Genomic DNA, 20625 nt, shown 5'->3' with positions numbered 1-20625 from the left:
TGAAAATAAGCACAAATAAACAATAATTACACGGATCTCGAGCCCTTCATATGGCTCCTGCTGCTTAGTCACGTCCTTCGAATAACTACCTTGGATAAAACCCAAGGGAACACACAGCTGAGGACCTCAGAACGTATGACTCATGAGGCCTTAATGTGACAGGTTTTATAATGGAAGTCAATGAGAGGGTATCAAGGGTAATCAACAGTGGCATGGCTATATACTGTAAGAATCTCTTTTTTCTGAACGTAACCAAAACAAGCTAGGTTTTCGGTTCTGAATAATTATTCCAGCAAAAGCAATTATCTAAATTTGATACCAACTTTAGCCTCGGGCAGCTTGAAGATGAATGTGGTAAAACTATAGAATTATCTCTACGATTTAGGACCGAGGTGTGATCTTGCAGGAACATGATACAGCCTTTACGAGCATCCAAAACAAGGTTTACTGCACTGTAAAGTGTGTCTGCAGCAGACAGTAGGTAATGGGTTTAACTTGGTTGGTGCACAGCGTGGTTGTAAAAAATGTCACTTTCACTGAGCAACTTTGGTGTTGTCGGAGTCTACTTAGGTCAAATGTTGCTTCACTTTGGTAAGGACTCGATTATACGTTTAATATGTTTGGCACTGGAAATACCTAAATATTTGATCAACTAATCAAATTCTGGAATATTCCAAGCCTTAAAAAGATTCACAGAACTTAATAGGACCTGTAGCTAACAGGGTTTGTGCACAGCGTAGCTTAGCAGAAATAGCGTGGGGAAAGCAAGCCTGCCTCTGTATAATGGTAGTAGAATTCACCAACCAGAAGTTGTTAAAGGTTACAAATTCATACGCAGCTTGTTCGTTTGTTACTACAGTTTGCCTTGTAAGGAGATTTCATGCAGGGAATATGTTGCAACTTTGGGGAGTCAACTGTAAAGACATCATGATTTTATACACATCAAACAAGCAAAATGAGGAGCACTAACAAGTGAGCTGTAAACTGCTGAAGTTAGCGCCAGCTTCCAATTCAGCTTTTAAGTGGCCAATACAGACAGAAAGGAGTATGATCTGCTTCTTTTTCTTTAAAAAAATCTGAAACTGTGTTTTAAGAAGTCTGACTCAATAATCTAATCCAGATTTGAGAAGTCTAGGGAAAGTGGTTTTTAACAGTCGAGTCTGAAGCTGTAAATCCGATGTTAACTTAAGCGTTGTGTGAGCTTTTGGGATGCTGGTAGGAGGGGTTTCATTTAAGGGCATGGCTTGTGATTTACCCTTTTTTTTCAACACTGCGTAAAACAAAGCTGCCAGGCAGCTGCAAACAGCTTAGTTTCTGTCTCAGTCTGGTCACAGAAGTTACTGGGCGGCTTGGCTCAGTGGTGGAGTCGGTCGTCTCTCAAATCAGAAGGTTGGCAGTTTGATCACCGCTCCTACAGTCACATGCAGAAGTGTCTTTATGCAAGACACTGAACTCCAAATTGCTCCAGGTGACATGGTGTAATGGGATTAGTAAATACTGACGGTTCCCTACTGTAGAACCCTCTGTCATCAGATTATGAATGTGGTGTGAAAGGGTGATTGTGACAAGTAGTGTAAAAGTCCTTTGAGACTAGAAAAGCAATATATTATTACCATTTACACTGCCATACACTGTATACAAACTGCAAAGTGATTTCGTGCATCCTTAATTTTTTTAACACATTTGACATCCAAGCAGTATCACCAACATTTGACTTTTACTTTCACTCCCAAATCTATTCCTTTTTTACTCTAACTCATTTTTTACTGAAAGAAAAATAAAAGAAGAAAAAGGCATGGTTGCTTTTGATTCAAGCTCCCCAGTAAAGACAGTAAAGATGGCGAAGACTGACACTCATACTTGTACTCATAGGGCACTACATTTAGCTATGATTGTCATAATGAACTCACTCATGAACTCTGAAATTGTACCAAAGAATGCAAAGAAAGGAACACTTGATATGATGTTTCAATCATAGAAAGTGTGGCATCAATCCATATATTAATGTTCAACTTTTGGGTAAATTCCAACTTTTTTTAATTTAAATTAATCAGCTTTATTTTTTATAAACACTCCATAATGGACGCATTGAGTTCCTAAAATTGAGACAAGACAGAATTTGATGAATAATCTAGAGAATGTAACTTTCTGAGGACAGTTCCTCAAGCCAGAGATGCTTTCCCATGTCAGTTGGATACATTTATTTGGAGATAAGTGCCGTTTTCAAACTATGCTTAGGATTCAGTGATTCAGACAGCCTACTTTTTGCAGCGTGCAGCCTTCCTCCCTCTCTTTCCTCCTGCTGGCCGTGGCCCCTGAACCGGCTTAAACCATCAACAGTATGTTCGCAGGCTAGGGCTGTGTGCTAGGAAACATGAGCAGGGTGAGATATTCAGATTCCCGGGCGGTGCGGACCAGGTCGCTGGATAAAGCGGAGGAGGAGACGGCGGTCCGTGTGGTTTGAGCTCAGGATCTCAGGACGGGAACATGTGAGCGGGGAATGGGAGACTGGAAACAGGATTATTGTTCTACACAGCAGAGAGACGCAGGAGGGGCCCGGGGCAGGTACGTGGCCGAGATACAATGACACACTGATGGTTGTTTTAGGAGTGGAGTGATAGTTTGGAAACAGTGATGTAGTTGATAAAGCCACTTTATTTAAGTTTGAATGGACATGACTTGGTTTGTGCTGCGCTTTATTCTGGCAGCAGTGGAGTCACCCACAGTTTTCAATCTTTAAAATATACAAATAAGCCTATAAATTCTAAACCCATTGTCTTTTGATTATTTGTAAATCCAAGTGGGTATCACTACATGGCTCTGTAAGTGTTTGGCAGCTTCTGATTGCACCACATCACGGTGCGCCTGTCCCCTGACAGACCCAATATGCAGTCTGTACGGCAGGATTATGAATTGGAATGATTAGAATTACCAAATGCCACATTTCAGTAGACTGCAGAGATGTATGTTTTGTATTAAAAAGTAGAGTGCGAACCAAAATAAACCATTCAGGCTTTATAGCGACGGGCGACCACAGTGCAGAGGAGGCAGAGCAGAAATATTTAAGATGCTTGAAATGGATTATAAAGCACATTTTTCAAGCTCATTTTACAATTTTACTGTCCAAACCAAACTTGGCTGTAGATTCAACTGCAGGAAGTTAACTTTCCTTCTAGTTATTTCCAAAAAAATGAAGTGGACCACTTCTAAAATAGAAACGAATACAATCTGCTTCAGGTTTCCTTTTAAAAATCAGGTGTCAGACGAAATAGCCGTTTCTAGGGAGAATAGCTGCGCGGCATCCTTGCACGGGATACATTTAACGTGTTACTCCTGATGGGCCTACTGTCTGTGCTGATTTCTCCTGAAACTTCCTCATAATCACTAACATTGAGGGCTTTATGACTTTACACAAACCCCATGGTTTGAACTGGAGTCGCAGTCGCAAATGTTTACAGTGAGCGACCTTACAGTGACGCATCACAGGAGCGCATTTACGCATGGACCGCCGGATAGTTTACGTACTGATAAATGCAGTGTATTCGCACGAGTAGGCAAGTTGAAGGTAACTTCATTGTACACAGTAGAATGAAAGTGTCTAAATAGAAGTCTTAGAAGAAGTTCGTGATCTCTCTGGTTAATTTTAGGTGGTTAAATGATAGGTGCTGATATGAAATATTTTTTGTATCATTATCTCTAGCTGAAGCTCATGTTTTAGTCCTTGTAATTTGTATTTTGTACATTATCCATTTTCTAATATGTTCTTTCTTATTTGACAGGAGAGACACGGGGACTCTGTGACACACGTGGAGACTTTTCCCTCATTTTTGAAAAAAGATTTTTTCTCATCGGTGATATTTGCGGAATATCTGGCCAAAGATGAACACCATCGTGTTTAACAAGCTCAGCAGCCAGGTCCTGTTTGAGGAGAAGGCGAAAGAGGTGGAAATGAGCAGCAGAAATTATCTGGAAGTCATCGACGGGCAGCATCCAGACCTCCTCTCCAGCAACCAGACCATCAGAGACAACCAGGCTATCAGACACAGACGGAGCGGGTAGGTGGAGCAGTCTGACGGTTTCACGCTGCTGGTCGGCTTGCGAGGCTTGTGTTAATATGTGGATTAGCTGTTATTTCACTTGGCGCAGGTTAGCACACCGAGGGCGTGGATAAGAATGATGATTTTGTCTGGGATTCTCCTTGAGCGAAAAATGAAGCCAGGATAAGAAATATCAAACTCTGGAGATTGCCTCTGGGGTCAGATTCTTATAAAATTACATCTGTGATCAGTACACTGGCGTGAAACCTATTAAGTTTTAATAGGCATGTATGTATTTAGTTTCAACTTGCTCCTATTTTTTTCAGCAGCAGTGCGTAAATTTCACTCTTACGCACAATTTCAGACATTTACGCGCGGATAAAAATCCACATAGAAGGTGTTTTTATACACCGAACAGTACACATATTTATGTTTTACATCTCAAGACTTCAACACCAAGTTAGATTATCCATTCTGTCTGATTTGAACGTTGCTTTAGTGCAACAGGATCTGATGGATTGGGGAATTAATATTTCCAGTTTCCCAATCTGGTCCTGATTAAAGTGTTGATGTTCACAGCTAATCTTAAAATTAATAAGTAGGTCAGCCTGTTCGGTAGCGTGTCTTCTGGAGGTCTACATCTGTTTCCAAGAAATAGATGTGCCCTTCAACTCTCTGTGTGGTCTAGTCAATCACATCAGAGTTGATCGTTTTATTTTTAAATGTAAAGTTTGTTTTCGTTTGGTTTCCTGTCCATTTGCCAGGGAGCAGGTGTAAGAGAAGATGTAATGTAATTATTTGTTAAGTATTAATTATATGGTATTTGGCACATATGGAAAGTGCAAAAGAATATAAGTGACTTGAAGGAGCCTCCTTGAGGAGCACACTTTGATAAAAAATGAGAATCTTTTGAGTTAGTGAGCCTATGAGACCGTAAGGTGTCACCTCATAGGAAGCATCAGTCCTAATGAAGAACATGAAATAATAAAACAGAGGTGTGCGTGTGTGAGAGTGTTTAAATCAAAGCAGAGAACACTGAGTAACACGTCCTTTCGGATGTTCATACTGATCTAGATTACAAGGAAAATATTTGTACAACATGAACCTCAGGCAGACTTGAGGTTAGACTAAAATATGTTACATCTGCAGCCGGTGGAGCTTTTTGGTGAGATAAAGGGAGTAGCGGAGCACAGCACCATACTGACATCTACAGGTTCATAAAACCTGGAGGGAAGGTGAGACTGAGACCTTCACAGACGAAAAGAATGACTCAGAATTCTTGAGAAGTAAAGTTTTAGAATCACCTTAGAATTTTCAGGATGTCTATGTTTCTCAACAGGACATTTGTAGTAATTTATTAACAGTTTGTGTCTGTTACATCTTCATTCAAATATTCTTGTACCAGTTATTCGGTTTGAGACTGTACAGTATATTTTCAACTCAAATCCTGTGGTATATTCTGTTGTGTTATTTTTAGAGCGTCTTCTGGACATGTATCGCAGTTTTTTTCTGTAAAAGTATAATTTCAGTTTTGGGTCAGTCCCTTGTGTGATGGCTTGGCTGAAAATGTGACCCAGCTACATTGTTCTTGTTCCTCTTCTTCCAGGGTGTGAAATGTTCATCATGGCCAAAATGTCCGCCTGAGTGAAATGTTTTTGTTTGTTTCATTGCAACGTGTTGGTGGTTTGTGGGACACGCAATGAAAAATTAAACTGACTGTTCCTCTGTCCATGCTCCCCACTCTCTCTCTCCTGCTATGTCTCTATGCCTCTCTCTCTTTTAATCATTTCTCTCAGCTTAATTGCAACTTTGGGTGAGAAAATTGTACACTGTAGAGTGTGTTAACTTTATATGTCATGACTCACAAATTCAGACAACATGCCGGTCTGCTCAGGTTTCCACTGGTTTGTTTGACTTCAATAAACATCATAATCCTAGTTCTGTTTATGGCTTTAAAACCAGATTTAATTTAGAAAAGGGGGAAATTTAATCTAGACTGTTTACCAACAATTTAACTTTACATAATGAGCATAATGTCAGTGAAAAATGCAGAATGGGTACATGTCAAACAATCCCTCTTACACCTTTAAAGAGAGATTGGATGTTTATTTGCTGGCAGACTTTAAATTAAAAAGAATAAATGTACCAGACAGAAAAGAGTAAACACTCCAGGTTTAGATTTCACTTCAGTCAATCTACAGTTTGGTGTCTGGCTGACATCTGTGTACCTGTTCCTCCACAGAGGTCGTCCCAGCGGAGGTAAAGTGCGGCACAAGCGTCAGGCTCTGCAGGACATGGCGCGGCCGCTCAAACAGTGGCTCTACAAGCACCGAGATAACCCCTACCCCACCAAGACGGAGAAAATCCTGCTGGCCCTTGGCTCGCAAATGACCCTGGTCCAGGTGAGTGCACTTTATAGAAGCTCAAGCAAAAACAAAGCAGCATTAGTTATAAAAGTGAGGTATTTCTAAGCCTTATTGCAGGCTTTAGTGCGATCAGCGAGGGAAAAATGACTCTGTATTTGAGTTTCTGTCTAATCAGGTCTGGAAAACTGGAGTTGTTATGGGATTAACAGGCTGTGAGTAGAAAGTGTTTTTACATCTTGAGCTGTTTATTTTACAGCTCTCCTGCAGGGATGGTTAATGTTGTTTCTGCCTTCGTCCAGACGCTGCAGTCGGCTGTTCTTTTCCTTTTTTCTATTGAACTCAAATGTGAAAAATAGCTGGAGCAATAAATTGATCATGGATTTATCAATGTCAGTGGTTCCCTGCCTTCTTTATGATCTTCTAAAAAGTGGTTTCAGTTGATAGCTTACATCGTCATTTTAAGTTATAGAATGTTCTTGTAATGCAAATTTTAGAGGCACGTGGATACTTAAAACTGTCCTTAGTCTTTGTAGAAATGTTAAAATTGAGCAAATAACCATAATTTTTCTATTGCAAAATCACATTTTCCTTTTTTTTCTTTGTTTTGTCACATTAGTCCTCACATTTATCTTCAGACACAAGTCTTTTAGTTATACATATAAGCTCTTAGTTTACTATTGCACCCTCTGCTGATAATACATGAGAACACTGGACTTAACTTCTTAACTTCTGCACCTGACAGACTAACCTCTGAGAGGAAAACTCAGCCATGAATACACAATGTGTGTGTGTGTGTGTGTGTGTGTGTGTTTTGTTTCTGACGCCTGCAGCTGTGTGCTTACAGTATCATCTGGCTGACGAGGTCACTGATACGGCCTCACAGCGTCTGTTGCCGCTGGCCACGCTGCTTAATCTGGTTCTCATTTTGGGAGCCTGATGGGGCTGTTTGTTTTGTCGAGGGCGAGCAGAGTGCAGAGGAATGCTTTGTGTTGGACAACGGGGTGCTGAACACACACACACACATACACACATCACACACAGCCTCACTCATGCATACTTTTAAGGGTGATATCCAAATACCAGCAGCAGTGTCAGAGGTCAAAAGATGAGTTTGTGTGATCAAACAAGGATGATGAAAGGCAGCTAAACTACATTTGTTATACTTTCAGCATTTACAAAGCTGTCAAAGGACACGTCTGTGAGATTTTTACTTTAATTGTTTTATCCTATGGGTTAATTATTCATCATCTTTTTGAGCATCTTAGTGTGAAGAGTCTTTGACAAAAACTTGTTTAAATTGTAATAAAAAATATCTTTATACATTCTTCAATGTAAAGTAATGCTGCTTTTATCTGTTTTTGTCACAAGAGTTTGATATGTATCCGTATTTACAAGGCAGGCAAGGCAAGGCAAGTTTATTTATAAAGTACCATTGATGCATAGAACAATTCAAAGTGCTTTACAGAGTTAAAAACAAATTTACAAATTGTTAGCAATAAAAAAATCGCCGTAAGTGGCAGCATGTGTTTTATTTGTTTAATAAATTAACTATCCATAAGAAAAATCAGCCTTGGCTGATGCTGCTACAATTATGTGACCTCACTTAATGCAATACGGAACAAACTACTCAGCCCTGCATGATAAAAGATGCAATCACACAAATATTAATACAATTAGGAATATTATTATTATCTGCAAATGATTTCATACGAAAGAAGAAAAAAGTTTCTTGCAGCTGTGAGTGCCATTCCTTTCTCAAAATACCCATCCTAGGAGGCTATGAACACAGATCTTCCACTGTTTAGTCCAAACGAACCCCGTGCTGCAGCCAGCAATGTAGAATGCATCACTTCCTGAGCATTTTCCCTGGCAACATCCACCTGGCATCAGGTGTTTGAAGCAACTAAATCTGTCATGTTTGAGCAAAACTGCCCTTTTTCCATGTAAATGATTCCTAAAAGTTTGTGCCATCCGTGCCATCTCTCCATCACTGTTGAAATCCCTGCATGCTGTCTCCTCTACGGTACATACGGTACAGACAGAGCACGGCTCAAAGAGTTTGGCTGCTGTGATGCAACCTTTTTTTTTTTTAAATATCTTTGGGTGTCATCTGTGCAGGCAGCAGTGCCCTCCTCTCTCTTTTCTCTCACCCCATTGATGGCCATCTTTCCTCCAGTCCTCATTGGCGAGCCGTCCCACATCTCGCCTCGTCTCACCTCAGCTCTCATTTAGCAGAGCCAAATGTACAAGATGCCTCCTTCCTCCCTGGAGAGCCACAGCCCTGGGCTGGAGACAAAAGCATGTGAAATGGTCTTAGTTAACGAGAAACATGATACTGAAAGAAGAGATCAAAAAAATAAGTACTCTAGCATAAGGCCCCGTCCCAGCCCGTTCTTAAGCCGCTTGAAGTCTATTGAGCATGAAAAGTTATTCTAATATAACATCTAATGGTCTCCATTCCCAGTGGAAGGAAGAGTGGCAGCTCGAGTGTCTTTTTCATTGCATCTTTAAGACAGTGGTGGGAAAAAAAGTGTATTATTTGAGGAAGGCTGCACGAGTCCAGAATAAGCAGGGTGAACGTACATCTTGTTCAGAACATTTGAAAGCGAATCGTTGAGTTCGCCGGCGGTTCGGTGATTAAGGGTGTTAAATGTTTCTACATGGTGTTGATACAGAAGAGATGCATGCTGGGATGTCTCTCTGGAGCGTCTGGGATGTTTCTTAAAGCTCAGTTTCAGAGAGCTCCTCTGCAACCTGACTCTGTTTCTGTCTTTTGCCTCGAGTCACTCTTGGTTTTTGTGAATGAGACGGATGGCCGGCAGCGAGCAGACGTTTTCATAAAGGATAGTCTTTGTTTTGTCAGGGATGTGGAGGTGTTTGGATTCAAAACAATAACATATGTTTCTGTTTGCTGTGTCTTCCCACTTCCTTCTATTTTTCTTTCTCTCTGTCTCCCAGGTTTCCAACTGGTTTGCTAATGCCAGGAGGCGACTGAAGAACACAGTGAGGCAGCCAGACCTGAGCTGGGCACTGCGGATTAAACTCTACAACAAATATGTGCAAGGCAACGCAGAGAGGCTGAGCGTTAGCAGCGATGACAGCTGCTCGGAAGGTATGACTTCTCAACACCATGGCAGGACCTTCCTCTCTCTTTTATGTTAAAAGGTTGTTGTTTCATAAAAGTACAGTAGAGGCCAAAGTCTTCATCAATCTCTCCCTTAACCCTTAAGTGACTGACAGTATTTCCTAGTTGTCTAAAAAGGAATTTAAATTCAGACTAACCGACTAGTCTAAAGGTAAGAAAACAGTCAAAACTGAGCACAATTTATTGAACACCGCTAAACACAGGATTACACAGTCTGTGGGTTAACAATGTTGAATTGGTTTGCAGAGTGTGGCTAACAATAGCAGAGCTAGCACAGCAAGACTTCAGTCCTCCTTGCAGATTAACATGCCTGTTACACGGTTACACATTGAGCTCTGAAATGCCATTTCAACTTGACACAGCCTACATAAAACTTCATCCCCATTTTCCAGATCAAAATACAGACACACTGCACCACGCTATAAGATACCATCTGTCACATGCGCATCTGTGCATTACAGCATCATGGCAGAAGCCATTAACCAGAGCTACAGCCCCTACTAGTGGAGGGTGGCGGCACTACAGGCTAGACACAATATATGACTAACATCACATTTAAATGAACTAGTAATGCTGCTGCTGACTAGCTAAGCTGAGGATGTTTAATCGTTCGGTCGATTTAAAAAAAAGTTCTCATCTGTGATGGGGCCATGAGTTTAATCCAACCATGCATGGTTTAAAACTTAACAAATGTTTTAAATATTTTCCCTTACCCTTCATATCCAGCTCAACAAAGTGTGACTGTTCTGTCCTTTTTGTTACGGCTGCTTATGATGTCAGGAAGTTTTTGGTAATTCTCCAAATCTGCTCTTCTGAAAATTTCTACAGAAGAGCTCAATGAGTTCATATGATCTATTTAAAACTCTGATAGAGAGGTTTTAACATTGGTTAAGGTTTTGATAAGCATGCTAGAAATCCATCCATCACCCTGATTGATGATCTCTTCAAAAACGTCATATTCAAATGTGTCAGGCTTTGATGATGAAAGGGTCACAAACCACAGTGTGAACCTGCTGCCCTTTGTACAGAGTGACTGAGAAAATCTCCTTACATCATACTCCTAGTGCCCCGAAATTTAAATCCAGCATTATGACCTGTAGTGAGGCCAAAGGCACTGTGTGCCCGTCCTAAAGCTGGCTGATGCTATGCAGAGCCATGTTCTCCATGTATAAAAATGGCGAGTGTGTGAGCCAGCCGAGCGACGCCGAGGCTGGCGTGCTGTGACACACTGTCATTAAAACACCCCGCTGAGCCAACCTCTGTCTCCCAGCCTACAATTGTAGATGAGCAGCTCTCTGTCAGCCGTGTATTTACAGCAACTGCCTTTTTCTACTCACTGACAGCGTTGAAAACATGGTCGGGAAACAAAAAAAATACAAAACACGTGTGCTCGTGCAGCGAAAGAGTGAAGAGAAAGGAAGAGCGCTGTGGTGTCAGTGATCTCTAATTAAATTTTTGAGGAGTAGAGGCTGGGCTTGTGGCTTACAGAGGAATGTGTGCATGGTGTTTGCATTGTGTTCGCCACAGGCCACTGTACCACCGGAGGCTCTGTATATCTCTCTGACTCTTCTCCCTGTCACATTATGGTTATGAAGCTATCCGCAGCCTGCTCCCACTTCTGACCCATGCGCTAAAAGCCCTCCATTATGTTTTTAAGCCTATGCTTTTGTTCCAGGAGCTATTTATGGGGCCAGACCTGACCCCACTGACTCTGCAAACATTCCTTTAATTGCCTGAGAAATGCCTGGCTTGTTTTGTTTTAGGGAAATAGGGAAAAGGGAAATAACTGCTTTCTGCATGGGGTCTGGAGAGGACATGCTGTCATGGCAGGTGTAAAAAAAGATGTTTCATTCAAAAAGTTGGCAGAAAAGATCTAAAAGAACTCAGTTATCTGGTTTTTGTCACAGGTCAGATGTGTTATCACTTGTATGGTTTGATGGGAGATGCTTTGTGCTTGCTGAACTCTACCTCAGACAGCACAAAGGGAAGGAGAGGGAGTATGCTACCTCCATGTGTTTCTGATAAGTGGCAGCCATAATTTTAATTTGGCCCAGACTGAATCAAAATTACAAAATTACTCTCTTGGCAGGGACAGCATCTAGAGTGAACTTCTCCCTAATTTCCCTCCTGCCAGAGCATATCTGTTTTTCAGGTTGCTGTTTTATCTTTCCTGCTCGTTTCTTTCATCAGGTACAGACCTGTGCTTAAATTGAATCTCTTCTCCCTCAGAGCACCCTGGAAATTATTTATTTCTTCAGGGGATAAAGGGGGCAATGTGGGCTTGATTTTTGATGAACAGGAAATAGGCTACCAATCCATTATGGTTCGGTAATGCGTCTCAAGTCTCCGCTGGGCTTTCTAGCTCTTGAGGCGATGCCAACAGGAGGGCAGGCAGGAGCGCCAGGTTCAAATCCCTCACCCTGGTTTTTAGATTTAAGATTAGCTCAAATAACCAGACTGTGAGTCAGAGAGGATGGACGTGCACAGGAGTTAGAAATGCATTGCAGAAGCACTGGCTGAAGGAAAGGTGCTTATTTAATATGTTTATATATTTTACTCAATGTCATCATGTGCATCATGCGCTGATAAACGTGCAAGAATGAGCATTTGAGTAGTTCATTAGTTTGAGATGTGTGAGATGGATTTTTCTGAGCTGATAATGATAAGCACTAATACCAATAATCAGCTCCTGATGGCTGATACCGACAAGTTTACTGATGTTTGTTTTTACATTAATATATATATATATATATATATATATATATATATATATATATATATATATATATATGTACAGCTGAAGAGAGACAGGAAATGTGGGGAGTTGAGAGTGGGGGAAGAGATGCAGGAAATGGTCGACTGGCTGGGAATCGAGCCGGCGACCCCTGCAACGAGGACTGTAGCCTCTGTATGTGGGGCGCTTAGACCGCTAGGCCACCAGTGCCCCGCATTTTTATATTTTAAAATGAATTTCTAATTCTAGCTACTGCTACTTCGTATTTCTTCGATACATCTTTGTTGCGATGACGACTTTTCAAGTGACTAAAAGATTTGTTGTGTCATTGTGTTAAACTTTCAAGGCCTTATTCCTCCTCTTGGAATATTCGTTGCACCTGTTTTGCATGTTGCATTCGTGCTATCCTAAAAAAACATCAACACCGTCAACATTTCATGGTCCCGTCAGCATCTTGCAGCTGTGCTTGCTCTGCTTCTCTGTTTGTAATGGTTGCTCGTATACCCCCACCTACTGTGTCATAGTGTGAAGGCTTGGTAATAATTAAATGAAAGCAACTTTTATTGGCTGCTTTTGTTGTATAAAAATGTTATTACCAGATAACAGCTATAAACATTTATATATATATATTCCCTTTCTCAGGCTGATAACCTATCAACTCAATATAGTTTATCATGCATCCCAAGTTAAGGAATAAAAGTAGGGGGAAGTGATATTGTGTGCTTGTAAGAGTTTATTTCTACATTGCATCGTAACTGTCATTGTTTGATTTGTCTTTTGATAGACGGAGATAACCCTCAGAGGACACAGAGCGGCCCAGAGGAACTCAACAAGCCAATGTACCAGAGTGTGATCAAGAAGGAGGGCTCCTCCATGGTGGGCATGGCCATGGGAATGGGGATGGGAATGGGGATGAGGATGGGGATGGGAATGGGAATGGGAATGGGGATGGGCATGGGGATGGGCGCAGGGCTTCGCTCTGCAGCCGAAGCCGCCTCACTTGCCGAGGACTACGTGTCTCCACCCAAGTACAAGAGCAGCCTGCTGCACCGCTACCTGAACGACTCTCTGCGCCACGTCATGGTGGCCAACGCTGTCATGGACGCTCGTAAAAGGAACCACTCCGGCTCCTTCAGCTCCAATGAGTACGACGACGAGCTGCTGTCGCCATCCTCCTCAGAAGCTGAGGCGAACTTTGTTTATCGGACTGGTAAGGAGCCACATTTCTTACATTCTTTCCTTTCGAGAGTCTCCCTTGCACACACGACATCCTTCACTTTTGTTCTTTTTTCGTCCCCTCCATCTGCACATTTTGTTTTAATTCCTGCAGCTGGTCCATTATTTCCAACTGTCTGCCTCTCTGCCCGTCTGCCTCTCTCTCTGTGCTACACTGCTGCTGCACCCTCAAACTGTTCACTCATAACGCCAAACTTCCTTGATTTGGTATAAAACGATTGCCAAATGTGATTTTTGTGGTTACTGAAATGGTAATGCAGTTAAGAGGAGAGAAAAAGAACATATTATTTGATTTAAGCAAGCCTCAGCGTGTCAACAACACACTCAAACACATTCACATATCCACAGTAGAGCTCGTGTACTGTCTCTACACACACTCCCACACTCACACTGGCAGTCTCTTACTCACTCTGAGCAGCCGAGCAGAGAAGGAATTCCCCCCAGCCAGCTCCTCTGACCGGGCTTTAGCCGGCCAGACACAACAAGGCCATGTGGAACATGCTCACTTTCAGGCTACTGTTTGGCATGCCTTTGATCCTGCTCTGAGGTCCCGCTGAGAGAGTAGGGGCAGTGCGAACTGACTGTGTGTTTGTGTGTTTGCAGACTGTGTGTGTGTGGGACATGTTCAAGAACACATTTCTGTTTTTAGTCAGCGTGAGTATCACCTTTAAGAGAACAGTTTGAAGACATGCAAGAGGGCGAATCTCCTGGCATGGGTCACTGATGGTTCACGTTATTGCTCATGGCCAGTAGAGCTGAAGGTGTTCAGCCTTGAGTTTCTCTGCTCAGAGAAACTAATTTTTCTGTTATTAATCTGTCTGCAAGAGGAAGAATGCATTCCAGAGTGAGATAACACCAGATGAAACTACTTTCTTATTGTCACTTTTTATTGTGTGCTTTTGCACAAAATGTTCTGTGTCTGCATTTTGACACCCAGTGGAAAGAGATAATCTCCAAAAACTGAGGGTTCAATAAGTTTGTTACTTTAACAGTTTGAATTTAGGTCATCTTTGTGGTACAGTAGACTTAGGATCAACTTTTGTATGTCTTTAAAACATGACTTTATGTTAAAACTGTCAAAAACTTGAGAGTAAATGTAGAATACAATGAATCTGGCTAAAATAATGACATTATAGGAATTTAAAAATAATTTGTCACAAAATGTATGGTAAATATATAAGATAAGATAAGATAAGATAAGATATCCTTTATTCGTCCCACAACGGGGAAATGTAAGTGTTACAGCAGCAAAGTAGACAGTGCAAAATAGTATAAAGCAAGCAAGAGTATATGAAATAGCAATTATTAAAAAAGTTATTAGCAATTAAAATTAAAGAAGTAAAAATAAGCATATCTTACAACATATATGCACAACATATAAACCCAACTAAATAAATAAATGTACAAATATATCCAAAACCAATGAGGTGGTGAAAAATGTGCACAGACTTGTAGTCTAGGTATAAACAATGTACAGAACAGAACTGGGAAGATGGGTAGAAAGACGTATTGCACATGTAAGAAGTGAAGGATGAACTGAGATGAAGTAATTATTGCACGTTATTTAAAATAGTGTCACAGGAATATTACCTCTGTCCATGTTTTAACTTATAAAAATGACTTGTTTTACAAAAGAAGCATCACAGGTATCTCAGCACAGTTCCCAGCATGCATCGTCTGAGAGTGCAAACACCCTAAAGATGCATATTTTGCTGTATTAAGGAACAAAGATTAATAGAAAATGTAGATATGTGTCCTTTGTGCTGACAAAGATTCCAGGAGCCGCTTCAGTGTCCTTTTTGTTTGACATTTTAATGACTTGTGATGAGTTATAGCAACTTATTCAAGCTGAGTCAAGTGAATTCATATTTTCAACACCCTTCAAGAAGTTTTTCAATTTACTCTGATGTTCTTTCAAACCTCAGACTGTGAATGTATTGTCTTGACCTCACAAATCACCAAACTGTAAATACTGAAAAGTCTTTCAATACTCTTCAACTTGCATCTCATCTGAGCTGGGAACAATCAAGGTCAGATCTGTCCAAGTTTCTTCTTCAGCTGAGAACACTGCTCCTTTTGTTCGGGCTGACTTCACAACCAATAGTTGTGTTTTCACTTTCTGCTGGGTACAGACAGAACCCTGAGGGGGCGGTTTTGAAGGTGTAGGTGATTGAGTGACAAAGGATGAGGGATTGGGGGGTGGGGTTAGTGTGGGGAAGAGGAGATTTTTATTGTGTTTCATTCAAAGCTGCTCTTGAGGACAAATGTGTTTCATATTATCTGAGTGTGAAGGACAGAGAGGGGGGCATGCGTGGGGTTTGTATGAAATGCATGAGAGGACTGCGACGCTCGCAATCCTCCTGACTGAAGAAGATGAAACTCTGTGACCTGAACGAACATCAGGCTTTTTCACGTTGCAGCACCTGCTGCGAGTCACAGATGGAGAAATAAAAGACAGAGATGGATAGACCAAGTGAGACTTATAACTCCCTCTCAACCAGACTTTAATAGGACAAATCCCCCAAAACGGATTAATTCACCTGGCTGGCCTGCTGTTTTTAATAGAGAGTAACTATTTTATCTCTGTGGTTAATATAACTTCTTGGCACTGACATCTCCCTCTTGGATTTCTCTGGCTCTGGCACCTTTACAGAAGTGTTACTCTGTTACATGCAAGAGAGGCTTTTGAATCCACACATGGAAAGTTCTCCGAGGCGGTGTTGACTCATGGGATCGAACACCTGCCGGGGCCCTGCGATCTGATCGTCCGGTTGAACAAACGAAACAAAGAAAAGTTGAGAAAATGAATTTTTAATTCCTCATGTGATCTTGCCGACACAGACAGAGCAAATGAAAAAAAGGGAGGCAAGAGAGAAGAGAGAGTTTTCATCATTTCCTCTGTCGTTTTTCATGCTGTGGCAGCACATTCCAAATATTTTCATACTGAACACATTCCTCTTTTACAAATAGTTTTATAGTGTTTTTGTAAAAACTGAAAAATCGTTCCCTGAGTAGCAGATTTCACATAAATCTAACTTGTTTCAGTTACACTGAGGGAAAAAAGGAATAAATCGGGTTTAAGCTCAGAGAATGTTCCTCCTGCTTTCTTTTTGACAGTGACAAAATGTCTGACATTTTCAGGCAGAAAGGAGGAAAAGAATTTGAACTTGAGTGTAGGAGCACAAACGGTGCCTTTTGGCACATTCTTTCGGCTAATTCCTGCCTGTACGACAATTTTGATTGGTCAGGGTAAAAGTGGCGTGCCTGGCAACCATTGTCCCATTGGCTAAAAGTCCATTAATGGGACAGTTGGCCGCTGTGGCCGCAGCCTGAGCCCTCAGTGTTATCTGTGACTACAGAGGGCAGTCAGACGTGGCAGGAGATGGAGAGTGTAGATTTACCCCAGTGGAAAACTACTTCTCCTGGCTTGAAAGGACTCACACACTTATGCACACACACACACACTCATGTACCATTCAAATGCACACACACATCCAGTACAAACACCCACATGCACACACACCTTCAGTTCAAAGCCTGTGGGGAATTTCATTGAACACAAGGAGCAGTAGAATTCCATCACACATGCCAGGGGTTTCATGCCAAATTACCCTTTAATGGGATATTAAATGGCAGGAATCTGGTTCAATGTTTTCCTTCTAGCTCCGTACCAGATTTCGCCTTGTCTGATATCATATAGATCATTATACGCTAAATAACTCCCCACGTTTCTGCGGATGGAGACTGAGAGATCTCGGTCAGACGTTTTACATGAGGTTGACAGTGGTACGGTTTCTCAGGTTTGCTCCTTTATGCACTCTGGTTACAGCTGACTAAAGAAGCCTGATGGTAAACGTAGAAAGCTTGTCTCGCTATGTTAGGATTCCATTTTGCTTAATTACCCTCTCACTATACATTATCCCCTATCAAACATCAAAAACAGATTAGTCAAATGATAATGTCTTTAGATTTGAAGGTATTTGCTCGTATTATTCAACAATCTTCAATCCCATGTAGGCACTCCATTTAAAGTCCCAGAAGCTCCAAATTGGAAACAGTTCTTCCTTAGATGGGTGTGATTGGGTATACCAAATTTCATTGGAACCCATCCAGCAGGTGTTGAGACATTTCACTCTTAACCCCAAAATGTAAATATGGTTTTGGGTCAATTAAAAGTCATTTGACCAAAGCCACATGGATTCATCATCTATGGACAAAGAATGAATTTGAACACATAATTTAATAGGAGTGTGTCTAGCTGTTGTTAAGCTTCATCAATTCAGACCATGCCAAAATGCTGATGTGTAACAGGCACACTTTTATTAAGTATTGGCAAAATGTGCATTTGACCTGACCATGGGATCAGTTAAAGGTAAGAGACTATGAGTGTTATTAAAGTGGATATTAAAGGGAACAAGGGTATCTGCCAGGACTAAAAATGGCTGTTTATTTAAAAAATTCTTGGCCATACAAAGCAGCAAAGTCACCTTTATTTGACAGCACTAAAGTGACTTATTTGTAAGTCAGGTGCTTCTCAAAACATAGTTTTCTTAGAAATACATTCAATTAAATCAGCAGCGTTTTACCACAGTCGCTAAGGGCTTTTTAAATAAGGTCAAAGCTCGTGCCAGACAGTTATTGAATCCTGGAGAAATCAGTGGCCCTAAGGGAGGGTTGGATTCGTCCAGGTAAATGGAAGAAAAGTAACCTTAATGTGGAAAAAAACTAATGTTTGGATTTCTTGTCTAAGGCTAGAAAAGGTTGGGAGATCGGATCTGATAAAAGTGTATTTCTATCATGACTGTTTTCATATTTTTGTCTAACAAGATACGCTTAACTGGATTTCCTTTACCGTTAATGTGTCTCTTGTTTCCTCTCCAAAGAGAAGCCCAACTGTGATGATTTATACAGCAGCATTGTTGAGGGATGGGAGCTGATGTGTCCGATTTAAGATGTAGTGTTTGGTGACTGATGAGTGGTGGTGTAATTTACTGTAAGGCTTGGAAGACAATGCATGACACGAGGCCGCTCTGTGACAACAAGCCACTCCCGGACAGTGATAAATGAGGACTCATCTTCAGAGGAATCCAGAGATGTGGACAGACTGGCTAAGATCTGCTCTTTCCACAGTTTAATAGGAAAGGGAAGACAGAGAAAGGGAGGAGTGGGTTAGGGATGTTGTTCCAAGACTGCAGCTTTTGCCAAAACTCACTTGGTTCAGGTTGGACTCCAGAAATCAGGGACAAAAAGAGGAGAGGGAGCTCTTGTTCCATCAAGATCTGAAGTTGAGTTTCTCCAGCAGTGGCCTGCTGGGAGAAGAAGACAGCGTGGTGGCTGTGACTAAGAGACAGAGATTGCGGTTGGAAGAAATGAGACGTGTGTGCGTTCTTGAATTTCCTCTCACAAAGATAGGGAGAAAAGGGAAATCCGCCAGACTGAGGTCAGTTGACTAGACCTCACTTTATTACAGGGCTGTTTTAAGAATAGTACTCAGATTTAGGGATTGTGTTAAATTAAAGCTGAACTGGTCTGAGGATTAAAGTTAACATGCATATTTGTAGTATTTGTTCTTATTTTTGCACCTGCTTCAAGTTGTGTCTGGCCATGCAGTTGTTTTCTTTTGGATATTTCCCGATGAAACTTTTTCCACTGTTATGGAGATGATGAAGGTTTTAATTTGTGCTCACCAGAACATTTTAAAATTCCATTCATCAAATATAAAAATCAATATGAATTTCAAAAATAGACGTATTTTTAAGATACCTGAACTCTGTAGCTGAACAAACACTTGACTTTCAGATGAGTCTTTCTGGCATATTTAACAAAGATTTTTATAGAGACCTTGGTTTGATTCCTGTGTGAAACAACTATAAACCATGTCTGAGCCTTTTTTTATTTGACATGTTTGTTATTTTTAAGTTTGACACGTCCCATCAGTTAACATGGAGAAAGTGGGTTTTATGATCTATGCTGCAGCTAGTCAGTAGGGTGAGCTCCAAATGTTTTGGCTTCACTTTTGTGCAGTCATGCTGCCCTTCTTTTTACAATACAGCTCGGCCACTGACCAGGTTGCAAGAACTGGGTATGATTTGCCAGGGCGGGGGGCATAACCCTTCCTCTGCTTCTTCTATACCCCCCTATAGCTAGTTTTGAGCCCCATGGGGCTCAGATACATCTTATCCCCATTCCTGGCCACATGATACATGCTGAAGTCATTTTTGCACTCTGTCTCTAAAATGTGGAGTCTCCAGTGATGTGTTGAGAGGACTGTGAAGTGTCCTTTAGGGTGTGGCTGCTCTGATGGTGGGAAAGACAAGGAGTTGGCAGAGGTGAGGGAATATCCTGGCACTGAGTGGTGGTGAAGCTTCATGCAATGGAAAGGTGGATGAAAAGACAGAGAGAGTGGGGGAAAGCAAGAAAAAATTTAAGTGATGGTGGGCCTCCGTCATTGGAGGATGGGTATTGGCTTCCGACCACTAAACAGAACAGAGGCTGGGTACGAGGCAAACGGAGAAGACAGCAGCAGAGTGAGACAGTGTTCATCCTGCGAGGACGTGTTAACAGACAAACATTGGCACAGACACTAAATACACAACTCCCTAACATAGAAGTGGAGGAGTGTGAAATAATGTGCTCTCTCAACTTGATGGTTTTAAAATCCACAGCACGACACGGCTCTCACACAACCAGGTCTTCAGATTCCCAGCTGCCTGCCTAGTCAGGGAAACCGAGCCGCACTGCCTCGGTCCGTATAAAACACACAAATTGTTTCCATTTTAAAAAACCGAGCTGTGTCTAGAACAATAGACTGCCATTGTGCGTTCCCACGGGTTGAAGGAAAGCAGAGGGAGGTTTAATGAGAGAGCAGAGGTGTGACCCAGAGAGGACACGGAACACACATACACACAGAAATCCCCAAAGAGTGTGAGAGGGCTGTTCAACCAACCACTGTGAAGAATTGCAACATAATGATGCAGTAAGTGAAGCGCTAACGTATCATTTGGCCTCCAGATCCCCAAAAAAAGATATTTTTGGGCACATGAAAACACTTAAAAATCGGAATAATGTTTACTTGCGGTTTTTGTTTTTTTTTCCTTAATGTGAGTG

At 41.4% G+C, this 20625-nt stretch overlaps 1 protein-coding gene across 3 annotated transcripts in view; it reads left to right on the top strand.

Moving 5' to 3' along the window:
• mkxa (mohawk homeobox a) overlaps positions 1 to 20625 on the top strand; it is a 46548-nt gene that overhangs the window by 13174 nt on the left and 12749 nt on the right. For 2 of the 3 annotated variants that reach the window (XM_034707080.1, XM_034707077.1), the window contains exons 1-5: positions 2072 to 2565; positions 3780 to 4055; positions 6280 to 6439; positions 9362 to 9515; positions 13067 to 13492. In XM_034707080.1, the coding sequence (XP_034562971.1) occupies positions 3880 to 4055; positions 6280 to 6439; positions 9362 to 9515; positions 13067 to 13492 (916 nt within the window). In that variant the 5' untranslated portion in view covers positions 2072 to 2565; positions 3780 to 3879. Of the gene's footprint in view, positions 1 to 2071; positions 2566 to 3779; positions 4056 to 6279; positions 6440 to 9361; positions 9516 to 13066; positions 13493 to 20625 lie in introns of those variants that run through there. The other variant, XM_034707079.1, reaches the window with a different exon arrangement.

This window comes from Notolabrus celidotus, chromosome 17 (genome assembly GCF_009762535.1).
Source record: "Notolabrus celidotus isolate fNotCel1 chromosome 17, fNotCel1.pri, whole genome shotgun sequence".
NCBI classification, from domain to species: Eukaryota; Metazoa; Chordata; class Actinopteri; order Labriformes; family Labridae; genus Notolabrus; species Notolabrus celidotus.
Note: the sequence above shows the minus strand (reverse complement) of the source record. Positions and strands in the feature narration are given on the sequence as shown.